This window comes from Microcaecilia unicolor, chromosome 6 (genome assembly GCF_901765095.1).
Source record: "Microcaecilia unicolor chromosome 6, aMicUni1.1, whole genome shotgun sequence".
Lineage (NCBI taxonomy): Eukaryota > Metazoa > Chordata > Amphibia > Gymnophiona > Siphonopidae > Microcaecilia > Microcaecilia unicolor.
The window spans coordinates 71,449,558-71,470,761 of NC_044036.1; the positions used below are offsets into that span (position 1 = coordinate 71,449,558).

Sequence of the window (21,204 nt, forward strand, 5' to 3'; positions counted from 1 at the left end):
TGAGCCCAAAATAGATGGACACCAACTTTTCTCCCCTCCCAAATACAAAATATGAATGCTTGAGCTGGTGAGGATCCCCAAGTCCCGATAACGGAAGACCTCCTCCTCCAGTACAGCAGCCACAAATATCCAAGCTCTGCAGCTGTTGGCAGTATCCACGAATTGCCACTGTCTCACCCCTCCACCCCGCACACACACACATATATATTCAAGCATGCGTAAAAACCAAGCAGGGCAGGGGGCAGCAGCAGCTCTGAAATGCTGCTGCTGACTGCAGAGCTTGGAGAGTTGTGGTGGCTGGACCTGGTGAGGTTTGGGGATCCCCACCAGTTACAGGAAGGGAGATGTTAATTTTGGTGGGGACTAAGCAGCCCCCCCCCCCCTTCAGCAGTTATGCTACCGATTGTGCTCAGTATAAAATGGTGCATTTCTGTTTTTACTTCTCCAGTGTTGCAGTTTAGCTTCTTAGGGTCAATAGTTCAGTTTTGGTGATCATATTTTTAATTTGTGATTTAATAAAGATCTGTCTGTGTTTTGTGTGTGAAGAAATCACCATTTAAAGTTGTTTTAAGTGTGGTAGTAATGGCGGGTGGGAAGATTGAGGGAGGGGGCAGTGAGGAGAAGGGATTTGGGCCCCCTCCTTAATTTCTGCCCTGGGCACCAGCATGTCTAACACCAGCCCTGCTGAAACCTGGTGTAAATCCTTATGCGTAAATCAGGTGCAGATCTCTCATATTCTATAATCCTGCGTGACTCCTTAGTGAACGCCCATGCCCCTCCTATGGTCATGCCCCCTTTTCAGTTGCATGCTAAAAGATTTGCATGTGCATCTTTATAGAATAGCACTTAGTGAGATGCGCACACCAATAATTGATTGTTAGTACCCAATTATTGGCGCCAGTTTAGCTGCACGCACATCTCAGGATAGCATGCAATTTTGAGTGCCATATATAGAATCCAGGGGATAAGAGGGCAATTCTGCCAAAAAGTACAAAGATCTTATAACCATAAAATTACAGAACAGTAAAATCATCATATTAAACCATCCTGCAGCATTTACTTCACATGCTCTCCTCCCAGCCATAGTGCACTCCTTCACAGTCCCAAAAGCAGGACTGGAACATGAGAAGGAGAGGGGATAGGCACAAGAAAGAGGAGAAGGGGTTAATGTTGCAGTGAGTTAATATGCTATGCCCATTTTTGAATTGTTGCATGAATGCTGGATATATATTTGTGAATAAGAACTAGGGGCCCTGTTTACTAAGCCGCGCTAGAGGCACGTTAGCATTTTTAGCGTGCTCTAATTGCAAGACACGCCCATAGGAAAATATGGGTGTCTCTAACGATTAGCGCATGCTAATTTTTAGCATGCGATAAAAACACTTGTGCACCTTAGTAAAAAGCCTAAGTTTGGCTTTCATGATTTTGAACACCTCATAATTCCAATAACTCGTTTGTATTAGTGGAGTACAGAGGTGTATCAATGTAATGTGGCAATTTAGAGGTATATGCTGGGTTACTGTATGTTGTTTTGTTGATACTAAACAAAAAGTAATAAAAACAATTTAAAAACAGAGGACAATTCTATAAAGTAAAGTAGGTGACTACTTTCCTTTCTATAACCCTAGTGTAGCAGTGCAAATAGGTGTGTATAATTTAAGGTTCTAATGTACATGCTCGTGCCTAGACTGCTAACAAACTTGTACAAGTCATAATATTCTATAATTTACATGTACAACTGTGCACCCTGGCTACACTCCACTCATGTGTACAACCCCCTTCAAACTTTCCTTTCCTAAAACAAGAATACTGGCTATCCATATCCTATCGGATTACTTACAAATGTCTTCTTCCATCTGCCCCAGTCTCCAAGTTAATCATTCCATACTCCTCCCCTCAGCTTTTACGTTCCTTCCAGCAGTCCCTTCTTCATCTCCTCCTCCCTCTAAGACTGGAAACCACTCGGGCCACTGCCTTTGCTTAGGATGATTCAAAACTCTGAATCATCCTAAAGCCGAACCTTCATAACCTACCTTTAAGAAGCTTATTAAATCTCGGCTTTTCAATCAGGCCTTTCCTTCCTGATTCAGGGTATCTCTGTTTATCAATAGCCCTCTCCCCCCCCCCCCCCCCCCCCAATCTTCTTTCCAGCATCTTTTATCTATTGTTCTTTCTGAGCTTTTATTGTTAACTGCCTAGCTGCCATATGGTGATTGGCGGTATATCTGATAAAATAAATGCCAATGACATACAAGCACACTTTTCTAGAATAGCACATAGCATGCAAACAATAAACAAAATGCAAATGTGTCTGTATTCTGGTCATTTATGCACGTACTGGGCACTGTTGATGTCCACTTTACAGAACAACTCCAAATTGTTTTCTAGCCTTTGGAGAGGAACAGATTATGTAGTGGATAAGTAAACAAATAACATTAACCAAACATATCAAACAAACCGAGAAATGGTAAAGGCAGTAGATATCAGCTCATCAATGCTACTTTCAATCAACAAAGCTGAATATTTCCACTGGCATTTAAAGGTAAGAGGCTAACAACCATTACACTAATGTCTCAATGACTGCTTGCTAGCCTTAGAATGAGAACCACTCAGGAAGTATTCATTTATTGAACAGGATTGCACTTCTCCCATAAACAAAGTCTAAAGGAAAGGCCTCCTACTTGCATCAGTGAAGATATATGGCATCAGCAGGTGAAACAACACAGCCTCAGGGAATGGATGGGAAGTTACTCAACACCAAAGCCAGGGAAACACACTTCATGACTGGAAGCGTGCCAAAGCACAACTGAGAAGGACTACATCTAACCAGCTCGCTGCACAGTCCATGCTACAATTTTCTTAACAGATCTCATTTTCAGTTTCACATTACAGCAATTAATAATGATTTTAAAATTTATGACCAAAAGGAACTAGACAGCAACAATAGTACTTCGAAACCAAACCTACAGTGTCGCCCTTTAATACCAACAATGCAGCTTGAAGGGAACACTTTCTACAAATAGTGTATCTTTTAAAGTGAATCATTACAATCAAATAAAATGCTAAGCTAAAAATCATAACCATGGGTCTGAGAAATGAAGATGTATCTTGTAACTGACTCTAGCTCATCATCTGTTATAAAAGAGAGGCTGACAGCACAGGCTCACAGAAGAAAGAGTGAAGTACAGAAAGAAGTCACAGAAATGTAGAGGAAACAGACCGCAAAAGGCAGAAACTTTAGCCTAACTCAAATAACCTTCAGATTACTAGGTCTAGAAATTGTGATAATTAAGTTTCAACATTTTTATTGATGACAAGTCATAATAAACATACAACCAACTTTGCATATATACTCAGAAAATCACTGAGCAAAATCAACATGTATAAAAAGCAACAACAGTGATAAATTCTCATCAAACTTTTAACAATCGCAATCCCCCCAATTCCTGTCAACCCTCTCCACCCTCCATATCAAACATATAAAAGGCAAGAGGCGTACTCACTCGCAAATGCGCAGTAGAGACCCTCTCTGTCCCGGCCCCGTGTCAATATGCGATGACGGGGGTGTGACAGAGAGGGAACCTGCACACCTGCGAGTGAGGGAACCGCCGTCGCCACTGCTCCCCCCCCCCCAGGGTTGCCGCTACCGCTCCCCCCACCCACCCGGAGTCGCCGCCGCCACCCACCCTCCACCCAGCCCAGGTACCTGGCTTCACTATTCAAACCGCCGGAACGCAGCACACAGCTCATCAGAGCTGCCGTTGGCCTTCCTTACCTGCCTGTGTCCCGCCCTCGCTGACGTTACGTCACACAAGGGCGGAACACACGCAGAGAAGAAGAAAGGCCGACGGCAGTTCAGATGAGCTGTGTGCTGCGTTCCGGCGGTTTGAATAGTGAACCCAGGTACCCGGCCCGGGTGGAGGGGTGGTGGAGGGGACTCCGGGGGGGGGGGGGCTTTCAAACCCCCCCCTTCCTTTACTAGTCCGTTTTTACGGGCTCAACGGCTAGTATAGTAGAACTCTTATTAATGGATTAGCGAGTTACAGGCTACTGAGAGTCCCAACATAGTAGAGATCCACATATGGAACAAAAAACTATCAAAGCAAAGATTATACTCTATTCCCAATTTAAGATTAAAAAGAAAAAGCCTGCAAACCAACATAAACTCAACATCACCCTCCCAAGACTGTACCACAACCAAACCAGCAGTGGAGAAGAACCCATTGAAGTCATGTGCTAATCAACAAAGTATAAAAGACTTAGAATAGAAAACTTTGAGATGGGGGCAACTATGGGATGAATAGCACTATACAAAAAAATAAAGCATACCACATAAACCAATCCCACCAGTCCCCCCCCCCCCCCCCCACCAAATTACTTCCACTTCTGTTATTGTGACAAGTTCCCAACCTCACCCTTACAAAATCCGAGAGACTGACAGGCTCATTTTTGAAAGAGATGGATGTCCATCTTTCAACATAAATCAAAACATGGACGCCCATCTCCCAGAGACGTCCAAATTGGTATAATTGAAACCACATTTTGGACATCAACTGCAGTTCGTTGCAAGGACGTCCAGATTTCAAGGGGGCATGCTGGAGGCGTGGTGAAGGCGAGACTTGGGTGTGCCTAACACTTGGACATCTTTGACCCATAATTGAAAAAAGCAGGGATGTCCTAAAGTAAAACGGGACGTTTTCACCTGGATGTGTTTTTTTTGTGAATAAGGCACAAAAAGGTACCCGAAATGACCAAATGACTGCCATAGGGGATTGGGAATGATCTCCCGTTACTCCTCCAGTCGTCACTAATCCCCTCCCACCCTAAAAAAACATCTTTAAAAATATTTTGTGCCAGCCTCAGATGTCATACTCAGGTCCATGACAGCGCATGCAGGTCCCTGGAGCAGTTTTAGTGGGTGCAGTGCATTTCAGACAAGCGAACCCAGGCCCATACCCCCCCCCCCCCACCTGTTACATTTATGGAAGAAACAGCAAGCCCTCCAAAACCCACCACAAACCCACTGTACCCACATCTAGGTGCCCCCTTCACCCGTAAGGGCTATGGTAGTGGTGTACAGTTGGGGGTAGTGGGTTTGGGGGGGGACTCAACACACACGGTAAGAGAACTATGTACCTGGGAGCAATTTATGAAGTCCATTGCAGTGCCCCCTAGGGTGCTCAGTTGGTGTCCTAGCATGTCAGGGGGCCAGTGCACCAAAAATGCTGGATCCTCCCATGTCCAAATGGCTTGCATTTGGACATTTTTGACATGAAAGTCTTTGGTTTTGAAAATCTCTAAGGACGTCCTTGGTATTTTTGAAACGAAAGATTGAAATTCATTTTTTTTCCAAAATACACTTTTTCCTGCCCCCGGATTTAGACATTTTACAAAGACGTCCAAATCCCAACTTGGACATTTCTTTCGAAAATGCCCCTCTGAGTGTCTCCCAGAGCCTTTCAAGTTTAGAAGGGCTGTGAACTAAATATCTTTACCCTTAATCCATAGCCCCCCACCCAGGATACCCTATCTAGTCCCACTAGACCTTCTTCTCCAACCACTCATGAATGTAATTTCTTTAACAAGGAGCTACGTCCCGATGGTGATAAAACTTGAAGATAAGAATCCCAAATAACCAAAAACCAGTGTGCTTTTACAGCAGTAGGAGGCATCACGAGCCTCCCAAAGAACCAAAACATAAACCTGGTTTCTCCACCCCCAAAACAAAGGGCCCTCCACAGAAACCCAAACCTGTAACACACATTTAAGAGCCACCAACTTCAATTTTCTAAATAAGAGAAACTTCCCTTTTCCACCCATCTACTACCCCTAACAAGAAGGCCCGTAGGGGTCAAAGGAACCAATAAGTGTAAGACAGAGGCAAAAAAGGTGGTTAATTCCTTCCAGAAGGCCTGAGCCTTCGGACATCTCCCCAAAAAATGAAAACATGAATTTGCAGAGCATTTAAGGGAAAGGGAAATGGGACTTGATATACTGCCTTAGTTTTTTTTGCAACTACATTCAAAGCGGTTCACATATATTCAGGTAGTTATTTTGTACCAGGGGCAATGGAGGGTTAAGTGACTTGCCCACAGTCAAAAGAAGCTGCAGTGGGAATCAAACTCAGTTCCCTAGGCTCAAAGTCCACTGCACTAACCACTAGGCTACTCCTCGGCTCAAGCCCTGCACGAAAAAGTTGCAACTGGGAAATATAAGCCCTATGTAAGATTCTACAGTGTGTTTCCTGTAAGACAGTTGCCACTACCATCTGTGGTGTCCTTTTCAAAGCCAAGAGGAGATCCCAATCCCGCAGAGGGGTCCCAAGGTCCTATTCCCATCGAGCACGGAGCCATTCAAGATCCTTCCCCACAAGTCGGTCAAGAGGTAGAAGCAAAAAAAAAAAAAAAGAGTCCTTCATTTTTCCCCATCCTTCATTTTTCCCCCATCTGTGCTGCTAAAGCTTTCCAGGGCAGACTAGAAATATAATGCTTTAACTTACAGTAAGCAAAGCAGTCTCCCCACCCCATTAAGTCTAAGGCTATAAGATAATCCAGGGATTCCAACTCTACCGCAGGAGTAAGTATATGTTCCAATAAAATCAAGCCCCGGGTTTCCCACCGAGTAAATGCTCAATTTTCTCATACAGGTAGGAAAGACAGCTTGCCACAGAGGGGCAGCTGATCCATCACCGTTGAGTCCTCACTTAACACGTGCAACAAAAACCTCCAAACTTCCTGTAACAGCTGAAGAAATACACTGCGACCCTAAAACTATAGAAGCAACTGGTATGGAGCCTGCAATAAGGAGAGGAGATGAAAAGGCGAAATTAAGGCCCTCTCATCAAAAAATAGATGTGTAGTCTTCTTTTCCAAAAAGCCAATGACGTAACAGACACACCTAGTTATATAGTCAAATGTTGGGGAGGTTTAAACCTCCCACAGCCCAGTTACCCACCAATCACTGATATCTGATCCCGGCCTTCTTTTTTGTCCAACAAAAGCCCAAGAACATCCTACATAGATGTAGGAGATCCTTATTAAGTAGTCTTAAGAGAAGGGTTTGGAGAAGATAAAGCCATTTAGGAAACAAAACCATTAATCAAATGTATCCAGCCCATCAGAGACAAAGGTAAAATTTGCCAAGCCTCCAACTGTTATCATCTCTCCTCCAGAAGTTTAGAAATATTTAAGCTATATAACTTCCTAGTGCTCATCTCCAGCTGGATACCTAGGTAACGAAATGTGTCCGTTGCCCATCGCAAAGGAAATGTGTCCACCCGAAGCCACCTAACGGCTTCTCCGGAGGATAGCACCTCCGATTTCTGCAAGTTAAGCCTAAAACCGGCAAAATCACCATATTCAGAGAAACATTCCAGCAGGGCATTTAGAGAGTTATACGGATTCTGCAAATGAACCAGTATATTGTCCATAAAGGCATCCAGCTTGAAATTATGGGCTTCCAAGTCCACTTCTCTAATCTCTGGGTTAGCATATACATCCCGGATCAAAGGATCTAAAGTTAATATAAATAACAATGGAGAAAGCGGACATCCCTGACAGGTACCACGGAAAATAAGAAAAGCATCAGAAAGAATCCCATTGACTATCTCGGCCTTGGGATCAGTATATAAGAACTTAAAGTGGATAAAACAAACTCCAAAGCCATAGGCCTTCAATACTGGAAACAAAATAAATCCCACCAAACCCTGTCAAATGCTTTTTCCGCATCGAAATTCACCAGTAGGGAAGGCAGATCTGCCCATTCCAGATGTTCTAGAGAGGCAAGAATTCTGCCTATATTCTTAACAATAGACTGACCCTTGACAAACCCCACCTGAGCCTCATGTAAGAGTGGGCAGCAGCCATGCTATTTGCCAAAAGTTTAGTCTCCACATTCAAGAGAGAAATCAGGCGGTACGAGTCCGGCAATAAGGAATCCCTCCCCGGTTTCAAAAGGACAATAATATGGGCCATATTTAAAATTGTGATAATTAAAACTTCAGAGTCATGACCAATCCAACATCACCCCTTTCAGGATGATTCTATAAAAATGCACAATTGGATATCATGCTTTTAAGTATTATAATGAGGGCAATTTCCAAAGAGTTATCTACTGGGATATTGGGCTATCTGTAAAATGTCCGCCTTTGCTATGAATAAAAACATGCACCATTCATTCTTTAAATTTGTGTAGCTGGTTTGCTTTCATCATAACTTCTTTGCCATGCCTCTCCCCTGCTCCCAAAGCTTCCACCCTAGTCTGCCTAATTGTTAATCCTGCCCTGCCACAGAAGGAGCTTGTTCAATATTGGCAGTGCTCGGCATCCATGGAGCTGGAGCCTATGCTGCAGGTGCCTAAGTATCCACAGCCCGCATATTAACACTCCCCACCAGAAGCACATGCAGGGAGTTAAAAAGTAAACTGGGGCACAATTTTCTAGGATAGCCCCTGCCCTTCACCCTCCACCTCCCACATATGATGCCGAAAGGAATTTGCTGTGGGCCAATCTCTTTACAAATACATTACGAGGGCAGATGTCAACGAGAAAGGATGTTTTTTTTGGTTAATAGATATGTGCCACAAGAGCTTGCCAGACATCATGGGAACACCCAATATGGTGGCAAAAAGACCATGAGGCTCACCTAGTCTTTTGTCCTTCCTGTTCTAGTACTACAAACTAATGTGAAGCCCAAGCGTGTACAGTTCCTTTAGGTCAGTTAAGGGACGTTTACAGTTTCTAGAGTACTGTACGGAGGGCTCACTAAACACGGATTTTTGTAAAATATGTACAAGGCCACGGGAAAAATATATGTATTTGGCAGTATGTAGAGAAGAGAACAGCCCTTTTACAAATAGAGAGAGAGAATGGCATTACTCTAGGCTTTGTATGTGTAAGTGCTGGATTTTATAAAACTGCACTTCTCAAAAGAGCAAATTAAGAAGCCAAGCTCCAAAATGCTGTTTTGGCTATTTAAAGTGGATTTAAAGACCCCCCCCCCCCCCCTCCCATTCCAGGTCCAAATAGCTAAGAGTTATGCATGCCTCGGAGCAAATAGAAATGTTGATGGGGAACATATTTTATGTTACACTTGTTATTTTCATTGCTAAACAGGAAATATACACACTTCAAAAAGCCACCCAAACCACGCTTAAATCTATGTGCCATGGATACCCAGAGGTAAATAGCGACTTTTCTAAAGTCATTCCCTGCACATCAAAATCAGCTTTTTACATCTGTAAATGCTGCTTAACCCTTCTAAAACCTTCATCTCTAGCTTTACCTTTATCCAACAGCAACCAGGGATCATCTGTGCTTTTTGAGTTCAGATATTGTTAGTCTGCCATTATGTTTACTAGAAAGTTGTTTCAACCGACTATTGCTCTTTTTTTTTTTTTCTTTTTTTATAATTTTCAATACAAAATTTCAAGATAAACTTGAATTTGAAAATAATATTGAAAAACACAATCAAATCTCAAAAAAAGAAGGTAAATATACAGGAAAATTGTTACATTACATTATAAAAGGCAGTAAGAGGGGGAGGAGAAGAAAAAGAGTTCTTTGTTGAAGATCACAAAAAAGCCCTAAAAAAAAAAACAAAATTAAAAATAGGAAAAGCTTATTAATCAGTAGTATCACATAATACAGAAAGTGGAACATAGTAAATGACAGCAGATAAAGACCATTATGGTCCATCCAGTCTGCCCAACAAGATAAACTCATTTTACATGGTATGAAACACTTTATATGTATACCCGAGTTTGATTTGTCCTTGCCATTTTCAGGGCACAGACCGTAGAAGTCTGCCCAGCACTGTTCTTCTACTAAAAGCTCAGAAGTGAATGTCAAAGCCTCTCAAAATTTATACTCCAGCCCAGTGCTGTAGCAAGGGCTAATGGCACCCGGGGCGGGTCGCCGCTGCGCACCCCCCCGGGTGCAGCACGGTGTGACCCCCCCCCCCCCCCTGGACCGCATTCTTACCTGCGGGAGGGTCGATCCGCCCCGAGTGCACGTCACTCGGAGCTACGTCGGCCCCGCTGGTTCCCTGCTCTCTCTGCCCCGGAACAGGAAGTAACCTGTTCCGGGGCAGAGAGAGCAGGGAACCAGCGGGGCCGGCACCCCCCGAGCGCGTGCACCCGGGGCGGACCGCCCCTCCCGCCCCCTCCTTCCTACACCACTGCTCCAGCCCATCCATATCTATTTCAGTCATGATCAGGGCACAAACTGTAGAAGTCTGCCCAGTACTGGCTTTGCTTCCCAATTACCGGCGTTGCAACCCAATCTCCACTAAGATTCCGTAGATTCATTCCTTCTAAACAGGATTCCTTTGTGTTTATCCCACGCATGTTTGAATTCCATTACCGTTTTCATCTCCACCACCTCCCACAGGAGGGCATTCCATGTATCCACCACCATTTCCATGAAAAATTACTTCCTGATATTACTCCTGAATCTGTCCCCCTTCAACCTCAATTCATGTCCTCTAGTTCTACTGCCTTCCTGTCTCCGGAAAAGGTTCGTTTGCGGATTAATACCTCAGGGGTAGAACGGGTGCCCTGCGGTAGTTTCGAAGTTGGCGCGCGTTGTTTCCCATGGTAGAAAATAATTTTCTATTTTCTACTGCGAGGGGGAGGGGAATGCTGGGTGGTAATCAGCAGCATGGCCACATTAGCGTGCGCTGCCTTATTACTGCATGAGTAGCGTGTGAGCCCTTACCACAAGATCAATGGGTGGCAGTAAGAGCTCAGGCAGTAAATAGCCGTGCACTACTTTTAATTTTAGTTCACAGCCATTTACTGCCCCATTAAAAAATGCCTTTTTTTACCAGCTGCAGTAAAAAATGGCCAGGTGTGCGCCAAAATCGAGCGCCCACACTACTGCAGACCACTTTATACTGCAGCTTAGTAAAAGGACCCCTTAATTAGTTAACAAGCCAATCAGCACTGATATTTGCCAATTAACAAGCAATTATTGACACTAATTGGCATTAATTAAAATTTACGCATACAACTGTCTAAGCGTATTCTGTAACGTGATGCACGTAAAACACTAACCCCTTCCCCCCCCCCCCCCCCCCCCGTTTACTAAGCCATGCTAGAAGCTGCCATGCTGCAATGCCGACACAGCCCTTTCAAAGTGAATGGGCTGTATCGGCATTAGGGCATGGTGGCTGCTAGTGCAGCTTAGTAAACAGGGGAGTAAGTTGCATAGTTGAAAAGGGGGTTTGTCATGGGCATTTCTAAAATCTATGCACGTTGTTATAGAATACACACAGTCCGAGCCTAATTTAACTGTCGGCATTAAAACTTGGTATAACTGCCCACGACTAAATTTATGCATGCAGACAGGCGCTCAGCGTATTCTATAAACCACATGGAACTTTAGGCATATTCTATAAAGTATTCCTAAATTTAGATGTACTTTACAGAATACACCTAGGTGTATTTTTTTCGGCACCAATATATAGAATCTAGCCCAGTGTGGCCACATTGTTTGTTTTATTTTAAATCAATAAACCTTGAATTTCCACCTCTTGATGTCTTTATTTCTTGGTGCTATTTGTTGTTTCCATTGCTCTAAAATTTCCAACACACTGGGCAACACTGAGTCAAAAACCTGCGATCAGTTTACTGACATTATTTTGAAGCACAGCGTCTTCTGACCAATAGTTTAAAACTTCCTGCCAACTTCAGGAAGGGAACAAAACACAGAAAAACTGTCCAGGCAAATTCCTCTGCTAGAAGTGCCACGGGATTTCTGCCAACAGTACTCAGTTTTAAAACTCAATCAAAAAGGTTTCATAGTGAGTTTTGCAGATTTTTTTCCATGCATTATATTTCTCTGTGGAACTTTTCAACTACAGATATTGTAGAAAATTGAATTCTTGGTATAAACATATGCTATAGCAAAATTATGCCTGTAGGAATTTTGCACTTTTCTTCTAGAAACTTAAATCTAAGTCTGCATTAAAAGAAAAATACTAGACAGTATTACAAAATTATTTCTCTCAACTTGGGAATATTGCTATCCACTGGCACTGGCCCCGGCCTTGTTTCTCTTTTATCAATGTCACTCATGTTGCTGTCCTAGTGCTGGACTACAAGACCCTATGATATTCAGAGGGTGAGTCAGATAGGTCACCATCACTGAGCAATGCATCAGAGAAAAGAGACTACGAGAGAAGAACCGTATCTTCAGAGGATGATGCCCTTTCCTGGCTCCCTCCCATGTCAGAAAACACCTCATTCTCAAATGTTACATTAGTTTTTGTTGTGCTCTGCCAGCGTACCTCAGTGATTAGGCCACAAGAGAGTAAGACAACCCTCTGACTACCGGCTCAGCTTCCAGCATCATGTCAAGCTTGTTCACTAATATAATCAACGAAATACATTTAAAACTGATCTAATAGAGTTATGGAGAGGTTTTTTTTGCTCTGTAGGGCCACGTTCTCCATATTTATCTGTCCTACACCCAAGACTCATCAAGTAAAACATCTAAAGGGCAGCATTCAGGAAGTAGGTCACCATACATTCAGTGGCACTATTCATTTAGATAGGACAATTTAATATACAGTCCTAAACATCAAAGGGGAAATTCTATATGGCACCTGGAAAATCCGTGCGGAAAACATTTCTGCCTAAGCATATTCTATAAGGGGCGCCTATATTTGGGCACGGTATATAGAAACACTTGATACCCTAGTGCTTAAAACTACGTGCCTCCATTTACACCAACAAAAATGTGGCATAAATCCCGGCAGGTAGATTTAGGCGCATTGGGCCATACTCTATAAAACGCGTAAATTTTGGAACGCCAGCAAAAAGCCCATTTCCCCACCCATAACCACTCACTTTTTGCCTGTACGCATTAGAATTTCGGTGCAGTGTGTTACAGAATACGCTAAGCAAGTTATGCGCATAAATTCTAAATATTACCAATTAGTGCTCATTATTGTTTGTTAACTGCTGTTAACGCTGATTGGCTTAAGTCAAGTCAATTAATTTATGCACATTGTTACAGAATACATTTGGATTTCGGCATGGAACACTAGGTTTGCTATATAGAATCCGGGAGCAAATGGCTAATTTAATCCAGATAGTGGCTGAATATTGCTGTAATCTGGATACATTTTCTCCCTGGCCCTATCTTCTCCTAGACAGAAAAGTTTTAAAGTGGGGGGGGGAGAGACAGAATTTTTAAACCATAGCACTTATGCGGTTGCATTGGGTGATAACCTTGTTGAATATTTTCCCACTTTTCTCCCACAATAGGAAAAGTATTGATACAGTCTGCACACAATAACCCTCAGAGCAACCTACAGTGAGGCTATGAGGAGAACATGACTTAAACCACCCCCAGTGGCACTGTTACAGCTACCTCAGCACACTCTGTGGAGGTAGGGGTGCAGGGGCAAATGTTTTAAACCACTAAATTAGAGAAGACTGGCTGGAGGTGGCTGGGGGTAGGGGGGAAGAGAGACAGAAATACTAGCGGGACTGTTTGCTGGGAGAGAGAGATTGCTGTACACATAAAGGAGAAAACAGGGCATCCCTGAACTTTTTTGAGGTTAATAAGGGGTCATCAAAGCCAAAAAGGTTGGGAACCTCTGTTTTAAACCATCAAGGTGGCCTTAGGAAGACCCTTCTGAAATGCAACTTACTCACTCCTTGACTGCTTCCAGACTGGTACGTTTCATTGTACTGTGCTATCATGGTTTCTCAACAAAAATTTCAGTTACTAAAAATCTTTTGCCTCAGAACATGATACAGGTAGACAATGGAGGGTGCTACAGCTCTGTTCATCAAAGACTTCTTACAACACCAAAGTGACAGAGCCAAAATAGCAGCAGAAACACAGAAGAGAACAATTTAGTCAGGTATTATATAAGTTGTACACCTTTAAATTATAACAATAATAAAGGTAGTTCTGGCAAAAAAAAAATTAAGCAAAAACTGGGTGGCCTGGTGACAAGTGCAGAGCAGCCATGTGGAAGGTTCCTGGTTCAATCCCAGTGTTGAGCCTTCTGCTCCTCAGTCATATCACTGCCTGATGACTGCATTCTGAGCCCATTACTGGAGCCTTGGCCCCTGGCTCCCAGTCTGGAATTCTCATTGCAAGGACTAGACTGTGTGAGCTGGGAGTGGGGGTGGGGTAAAAACAGCAGGAATAACCCCCAAATAGGTATGGATGGAGGCTCATGGCATCAGCTCACAGCTCTGCTTTCAATTAGCTAGAACTGAAAAGGAGCAAATAAAAAGAATTTGAGAAACCAAGATTTGGACCAAAATAGAGAAAAGATTCAGGGGATAAAAAATAATCAAGCTGCTGCTCTGAGAAAGTAGTGTGGAGGGAACCTGATACACCCCTCTCTCTGCAGATCAGGGCTACAGAGGAATGACACACACGACCAGGGTAGCAATTTGGCTCTTTTCATCAGTAATAAATTAACTTGAAACAGAAGCTGAGAAAACAGTATAAGAAGTGAGGGAGAGATCAACACAGCAGTGGCACAAATCATTCCAGCACTGATGACCCAATAACATGCAGGAACGTGAGTGGAAGCCATAGGACTGGCAGGGTTCCCCAGGCCCTGCCACTGTCTATGAAGGGAAACTGGCAGAGAAAGCACCCCTCTCACCTTGACACCCCTCCACACATGCCCAATTCTCTCTACCCCAGTGCAGTGTAAGACAGACACACCCAACAAAAATTATCACAGACATGCAGGTCCTGGATTCCTAGAACGCACACTCCTTGTTACCATGCAATTCTAGACAGGTAAAGGAGGAGCCTAAAGATTTGACAGCAGGCTTTAGACAGGGTTCAAATCCCCACTGCTGCTCCCTGTGATTTTGGGCAAGTCATTTAACCCTCCAGTGCCTCAGGTACAAACTTAGTGGTTTGTTTACTAAGGTGCGTTAGCATTTCTAATGCACCTTTAAATTTAAGGCGCGTTAAACGCTAATGCGCCTATACATTTCTGTGGACGCGTTAGCACTTAACGCCCATAAACCCATTTACGTGAGTTGAAAACACTAACGCTCCCATAGCACGCCTTAGTAAACATAGGCGTTAGAGCCCCTTTTACTAAACCACATGAAGTGCTAATATCTGCTTAATGCAGGACAAAAAAAAAGGCTTACTGCAAAATACATTGAACCATTTTACAGTTGTTTTGCCTTTTGTGCACACTAACCATGAAGTATTACTTCATTTATTTATTTATTTTTAGGAGGTGAGGCAGACAATCGGTATGGAAGCTCTATTTAAGTAGTGGACTCACATCAGAGCAGGTTAACTGAATAATGCAGGAGCCCTCAGCACCTCCTAAACATTTTCCATTTGTTGCAGGTCATTAGCACATGACCTGCAACAAATGGAAAATGTCCTATTTTATGGGCCAGCTAGAGATGGGCTTAGCCCTTGGGAAAATCCTGTATTAGGATGCGCTAAGTCCATTTTGTAGTGTATCTAAAAAAAAAAGAGCCCCTTAGACAGTCAGCCATTTGTGTACCCGAATGTAACTCGCCTCGAATTACTACTGAAAAGGTGTGAGCTAAATCCCTGCAGTAATTAGCAAACAATGAGATAGCGCAGGGTAAAATTATTGATGACCAATTTAATAGTCAAAATATGATTTGAATTTTGTGTCTCTCAGGGCAAATCAGATATCGGTGTATAAAGTCGAAACATTTACCGCCTTCCATACAATTATTCCAGAGCAGTTAGGATGATAAGCAAACATACAAGTGTCCTTTCCGATGATGGAAAAAAAACAATTGCATATCACACTGTACAGTTCTGGCATTCTTATGTTTTATTAACTTGTGTGAAGTATATTTAAAAAAAAAAAAAAAAAACCACTGAAATGCTGCAGTAACAAAAAAGACAACCAACCCCTCCCTACACCCAACATATACAAGAACACACCCAAAATTTAAAAGCCTAAAAACCATTAAGTATTCAGTTCCTTGTTTCTTCTCAGAGTCAATGTGGCCCCTGACACTTATCACACAAACCGCAGGAAAAAGGGCCTAAAATTATCAGCACATTTTCCAGGGCCAAGAAAACTCTAGAGTTTACAACTAATTCAGTATCTTTCTGCTTCTAAGATGTGGTCTATGGAATTTGTCATCAAATGTCTGATAAAGCCATTCCACCTTCATACAAACAAAACTTCACAGGTGAAAGGCACCAAGGCCATGTGTTTAATACACCAAAGAATGTGCAGGGTAGTTTGTTGGTGTCCATCAGAGCTGGGGAACAACGATGGCCACACCTGTAGCACTGCTTCACGGAGTGAGATGCATTTAGCTCTCTCGCCTTTTCTGTGCTTTCCAACCACCACATCCTCTCTAAATTTCAGCATTTCAGCTCTGCACCCTTACTTTCTGATGTGGTAATGCGAGTTTCTGGAGGTGGTGTGGGAGGGGAAGTCAGAACACAAACTGCTCAGGAGCAGCAGAACACTGCCGCTGCATTCTTTTTTTCTGGTAACTTCTCTCATCATTTTAACAGGAGAAGAATTGCGCAGGACAGGTTAACACCCTTGGCGAACAGAAGAGCAACTTCGATTATACACAACTATTTGACAACTTTATTTTGATGCCACTTTTAATAATTAATCACATACAACCATGTATGGGATAACCACAGAAAGTACCAGACTATCTCAAACTACTGTAATATTTGTAATATTAAACAGTATTTAGTAATCCTATCACAACCAAAAATACACAGATCAATACATACACTAATTTATACGGTTACAGTATCCAAGTTCCAAAGAGCTTATTCGAGTCATACCTGGGGCATTAAACGTATCTCCATGTATACTGTACGATCATCTAAAGGTGTAACTTTTCAGATACGTTAGAATTACACGTGAAATCAGCTAGAGAACTTTCTTAGTAGTGAAGGGCTCGTGTAAGGGTCATGCGTTTGCTATACCGCCTTTCTGCGAGTATGACCAAAGCAGCTTACATACTTTCTCTGTCCCTAGTGGGCATCTGTCCGTCCAAGGTTGGGGACCCCCACAGTGCTCTCAGGCTCTTGTGGGAAGCTGTCACCAGGAGAAGCAGGCCTAGCAAAAAAAAAACCCACAGCTTTCCTTATACCCATAAATTAAGTTGTCACTCAGTAACCGTCACTGGCTAAATGCAACTGGCCAGCACAGTTTTGCCCCTGTGTATGTTGCTCTGCTGCGCGATGACAGCGACAGTGCGCAGAAAGCGGAGCTTACCTGCGAACGCTGCCGAGCAGATGAAGAGCGCAGCGCTGATCCACCCCGCGATCATGTTCAGCAGCAGCAGCAGCAGAGCCCGTGTCAACCGGCAATCCGTTCCCCAAGCTCGGCCGGTCGACTAAAGGAAACGCTCTGCAATTCACTCGCAGCCGCTTTCGACGCACTTCAGCCTCTTGTCACAGCCTAGTAAACACGCTCGCATTTAGGAAGCCGGAAAAGTGCAGGACCGTCTTCAGACGCTTCAGAGCGAAAACACAAAGGGGGAAAAAGCAGCCAGCTGGATCACGATCCTCCTTCTCAGCGTGCACGATCTCTTCCAGAAACTCTCTGGCGCTGAGCAGAAACTTTCCGTCCACCACGGCTGCAGCCCTGGAAAAAGCCAAGCGAGGAGTGTGCGGAGAAGAGCTGGAAGGGTCTGACTGAGCGGCGTCAGGAGGGCGGGGCGAGCGGAGAGAGGGGGGCGATAGGGATCCGCTCTCTGCGCTGCCCCCAGGCTGCAGGGGTCGGGCCCCATCGCCGCTCGTGCAGGGACTTTCTTCCTTCCCAAATGGGGCACGCCCGGGCAAGAGTTTTAGGTACCCTAGGGCAACTTTCAGGCCCCTAGACTCTCCCCCCCCCCCCCAAGAATTATGATCACCCTCAACAACACTCCTCCCAGAACCAACTTGAATTGAAAAAGTCATTTACCCAGGGAGATGGCTACTTGAAAATTGCCCAACTCCCTGTAAGTAAAAGTATGCATCGAGGAGGGCTCCTTGAATCAGTGTGGTATGCATAATTGTGGCTTGAACAGAAGCTGATTTTTGCTTCCTCTCCCCCCCCCCCCCCCCCCCACAGGTGATCACCTCGTTTGTCCAATGGTTAAACTGACCCTAGAAGGGAAGTAGGGTTGGAGATCCTGCACCCCACCCCTCCTCTCCTCCCCTTTATAACAAGTAGATCCCACTGCTCCCTGATCTGCTTCTGTTGTGGGTGATCCTGCACCACCTCACTGCTTTATATGATTAGGAATCTTGCTCCTCTTCCTTTCTTCTTGAAAGGGGGGGGACTACTCCATCCATGTTCTGGCCCCTGATGGGGGATTTCTCTGCTCCCCCACCCACATCCTTTTCTTCTGATGAGGTGGGGTTACCTCCTTCTTCCCTCTATCCTGCACCTGTGATTTCTCCTCCTCCTCCTCCTCCTCTCCCCCACATCCCCCTCAGCTTCTGATAGAGGAGTGAACCTGTTTCTTCTTTCTACCCCTTGCCCCCTGGGGGAGTCATACTCTTCCTTTGCAAGTCTTCTCTTACCCTGCCTTCCCTGCTGGAGCTGGGGATGGAGTAGGCTGAGGATATACGAGGGTGAAGAGGAAAAACAAAAAAGCGGGCCCAGGAAACAGCACAGAAGAGGGAGCCCAAGGGCAGAGGCAGGTCAACATGGAGGAAGAATAGGCAGCAGTTAGAAGGAAGGGAAGGGGTGAGAGATGAGAGACAGACTTTCCTGAACCTCATAGCAAATTATATAACTGGGTTGCAAAATTCCCAGTCCACTCACACTTAAACATGACCCAGGGTCACTATTCAGACAGCTAAAGCCAGGTAATCTATCCATTTACAAACTGAACCCCTTTTACCAGCCTATGTTAAAATAATACATGCTCAAGCATTAGCAGAGTAAAATGGGGCTGTGTCAGAGGTAGACTTTCAAATGTAGGAGGAACAGGACAGCATGAGATTCACTATTCGGATAAATGGCTAAATCCAGCCTGATGCCCACGAACATGGAAATTGTCCTAATTCCACCTGCTTAGAGGCAAGTACCTCCTTGTTTTTAATTTCCCCCATACCCCCACTTGCAGCATGTATTAACTGCTGCCAAAGAGGAGTCACTGGAGGCGTTCTGAGAGCGGGACTCAAGTTTAGTCACCTATTGGACCTTATCAAACACCTTTATGAGACGATTCACCCAAGGCAGTGTACAGCAAGTACAATTTAATGTAAAACCAGGGGCACAGCCAGCCCTCCAATTTGGGGGGCACCCAGGGAGGCAACGCATTGTGCCGTCCTCCTCCCCCCCCCCCCTCCAAGTGCCAAACATACCTTTGCTGGTGGGGATGCTGAGGCCTCGCCAACCAAATAAATACAGTGCCGTCACTCCCCTCCTCCTTGTACTGCTTCCTTTAGACAGAAGTCAGCGCATGCCTTCAGCCGCCAATGCTGAAGGTCTATGCATAAAGTCAAGCCCCCATTTTGCCAAAAGGTCAGCCTTCAAATACCCAACCATGAAAATCCTTACCCTGTTATAGACTATGGGGTCATTTCACATAGCTGCAGACAGCAGTAATGCGTGCTTTATCCCAGAGTAAAATGGCATACCGTAGGGCATGCTGAGGTGTCCTGTGGTAATTTTTGCATGTGCACACACAAACCACATGCTAAAATATTTTTTCAATCTTTTTTTGATTAGTGCATCAACATTCATGTACACATAGGGGGTCTTTTACTAAGCCGCAGTAGCATTTTTAGGTCACAGTAGAAATCAGCTGGCGGTAAACGCCAAGATGCCCATTATATTCCTATGGGCATCTCGGCATTTACCACCAGCTGATTTCTACCTTGAGCTAAAAGCACTACCGTGGCTTAGTAAAATACCCCTCAGAGTACAGGTTTATTGTGTGTGAGTCCTTACCACCTACAAAATAAGTGGAGGTAGAGGCTACTACTACTATTTAGCATTTCTATAGCGCTACAAAGCGTACGCAGCGCTGCATAAACATAGAAGAAAGACAGTCCCTGCTCAAAGAGCTTACAATCTAGTAGACAAAAAATAAAGCAAACAAATCAATTAATGTGTAGAGGAAAGAGGAGAGGAGGGTAGGTGGAGGCAAGTGGATACAAGTGGTTACGAGTCAAAAGCAATGTTAAAGAGGTGGGCTCACTCGCTAATGGCAACATTAGCGTCTGAGATAAACTATACGTATTAAAGGGGAACTGGTTTCCTCAAATATCAACACATATAATTACAGAAACAAAGTTATCTGTGCGTAAGCAAGGAAGAATCCTTCCAAAAGGAGGAAAACGTCTCAAGACAGACCTCTCCTGTATTTATAATGGGACAAGGCAGTGGCGTAGCCAAGGGTGGGTCCGGGTGGGCCTGAGCCCACCCACTTTGGGCTCAGGCCCACCCAGTAGCAGCACACCTATGATGTGGCTGGCAGGGATTCCCAAGCCCCACCAGTCAAACTCCCAACAATTGTCTCTCCTGCATACCTTGTAAATAGCAGATCTTCACCTGCAGCAGCCCCACAGCCTTCCCTCTGATGTATTTCTGCCTATGCAGAAACAGGAAGTTGCATCAGAGGGAAGGATGTGGGGTCAACATGAGCAGTGTGTATTAGCTGCTGCTCGCCACCGGTGAAAATCTGCCATTTAAAAGGTATGCAGAGGAGGGGGGATTTTTTTGAGATTATATGGCATGCAGGCGAGAGAGGAAGAGACCAAATCACTTGTGGGACAAGGCAGAGTTCTTCTGCCCACCCATCTTGGGCCCAGGCCCACCCAAAATTGGGTGTCTGGCTACGCCCCTGGGACAAGGGCTAGAATTTCATCATCATTGGCGATGATGACCACAGTTTGATCACGGTCTGGGAAGAAGAAGGCTGTCAGCCTGCCTAAGTTAAGTAAATTTTGAAGACTATATGGCAAAGCAATTTTGTTTATTAAGAAACTAAAAAAACAAAACATAATTATAACCAGGAGGTTTTTATATCGCCAATGATGATGAAATTCTAGCCCTTGTCCCATTATAAATACGGGAGAGGTCTGTCTTGAGGCGTTTTCCTCCTTTTGGAAGGATTCTTCCTTGCTTACGCGCAGATAACTGTGTTTCTGTAATTATATGTGTTAACATTAGCGTCTGGCCATTAATGGAAAAATCAGAAATTCAGCCATTTTTTGGATGTGGCAAAAAGTGGCCTTAG

At 44.2% G+C, this 21,204-nt stretch overlaps 1 protein-coding gene across 2 annotated transcripts in view; it reads right to left on the minus strand.

The window, feature by feature from the left end:
• The window catches only part of TGFBR3 (transforming growth factor beta receptor 3), a 350,647-nt gene extending 332,969 nt beyond the window's left edge, over positions 1–17,678 (minus strand). For both annotated transcript variants that reach the window (XM_030207075.1, XM_030207074.1), the window contains exon 1: positions 17,241–17,678. In XM_030207075.1, coding sequence (XP_030062935.1) covers positions 17,241–17,295 — 55 coding nt within the window. In that variant the 5' untranslated portion in view covers positions 17,296–17,678. The remainder of the gene's footprint in view (positions 1–17,240) is intronic.
• Between the last annotated feature and the right edge of the window lie 3,526 nt (positions 17,679–21,204).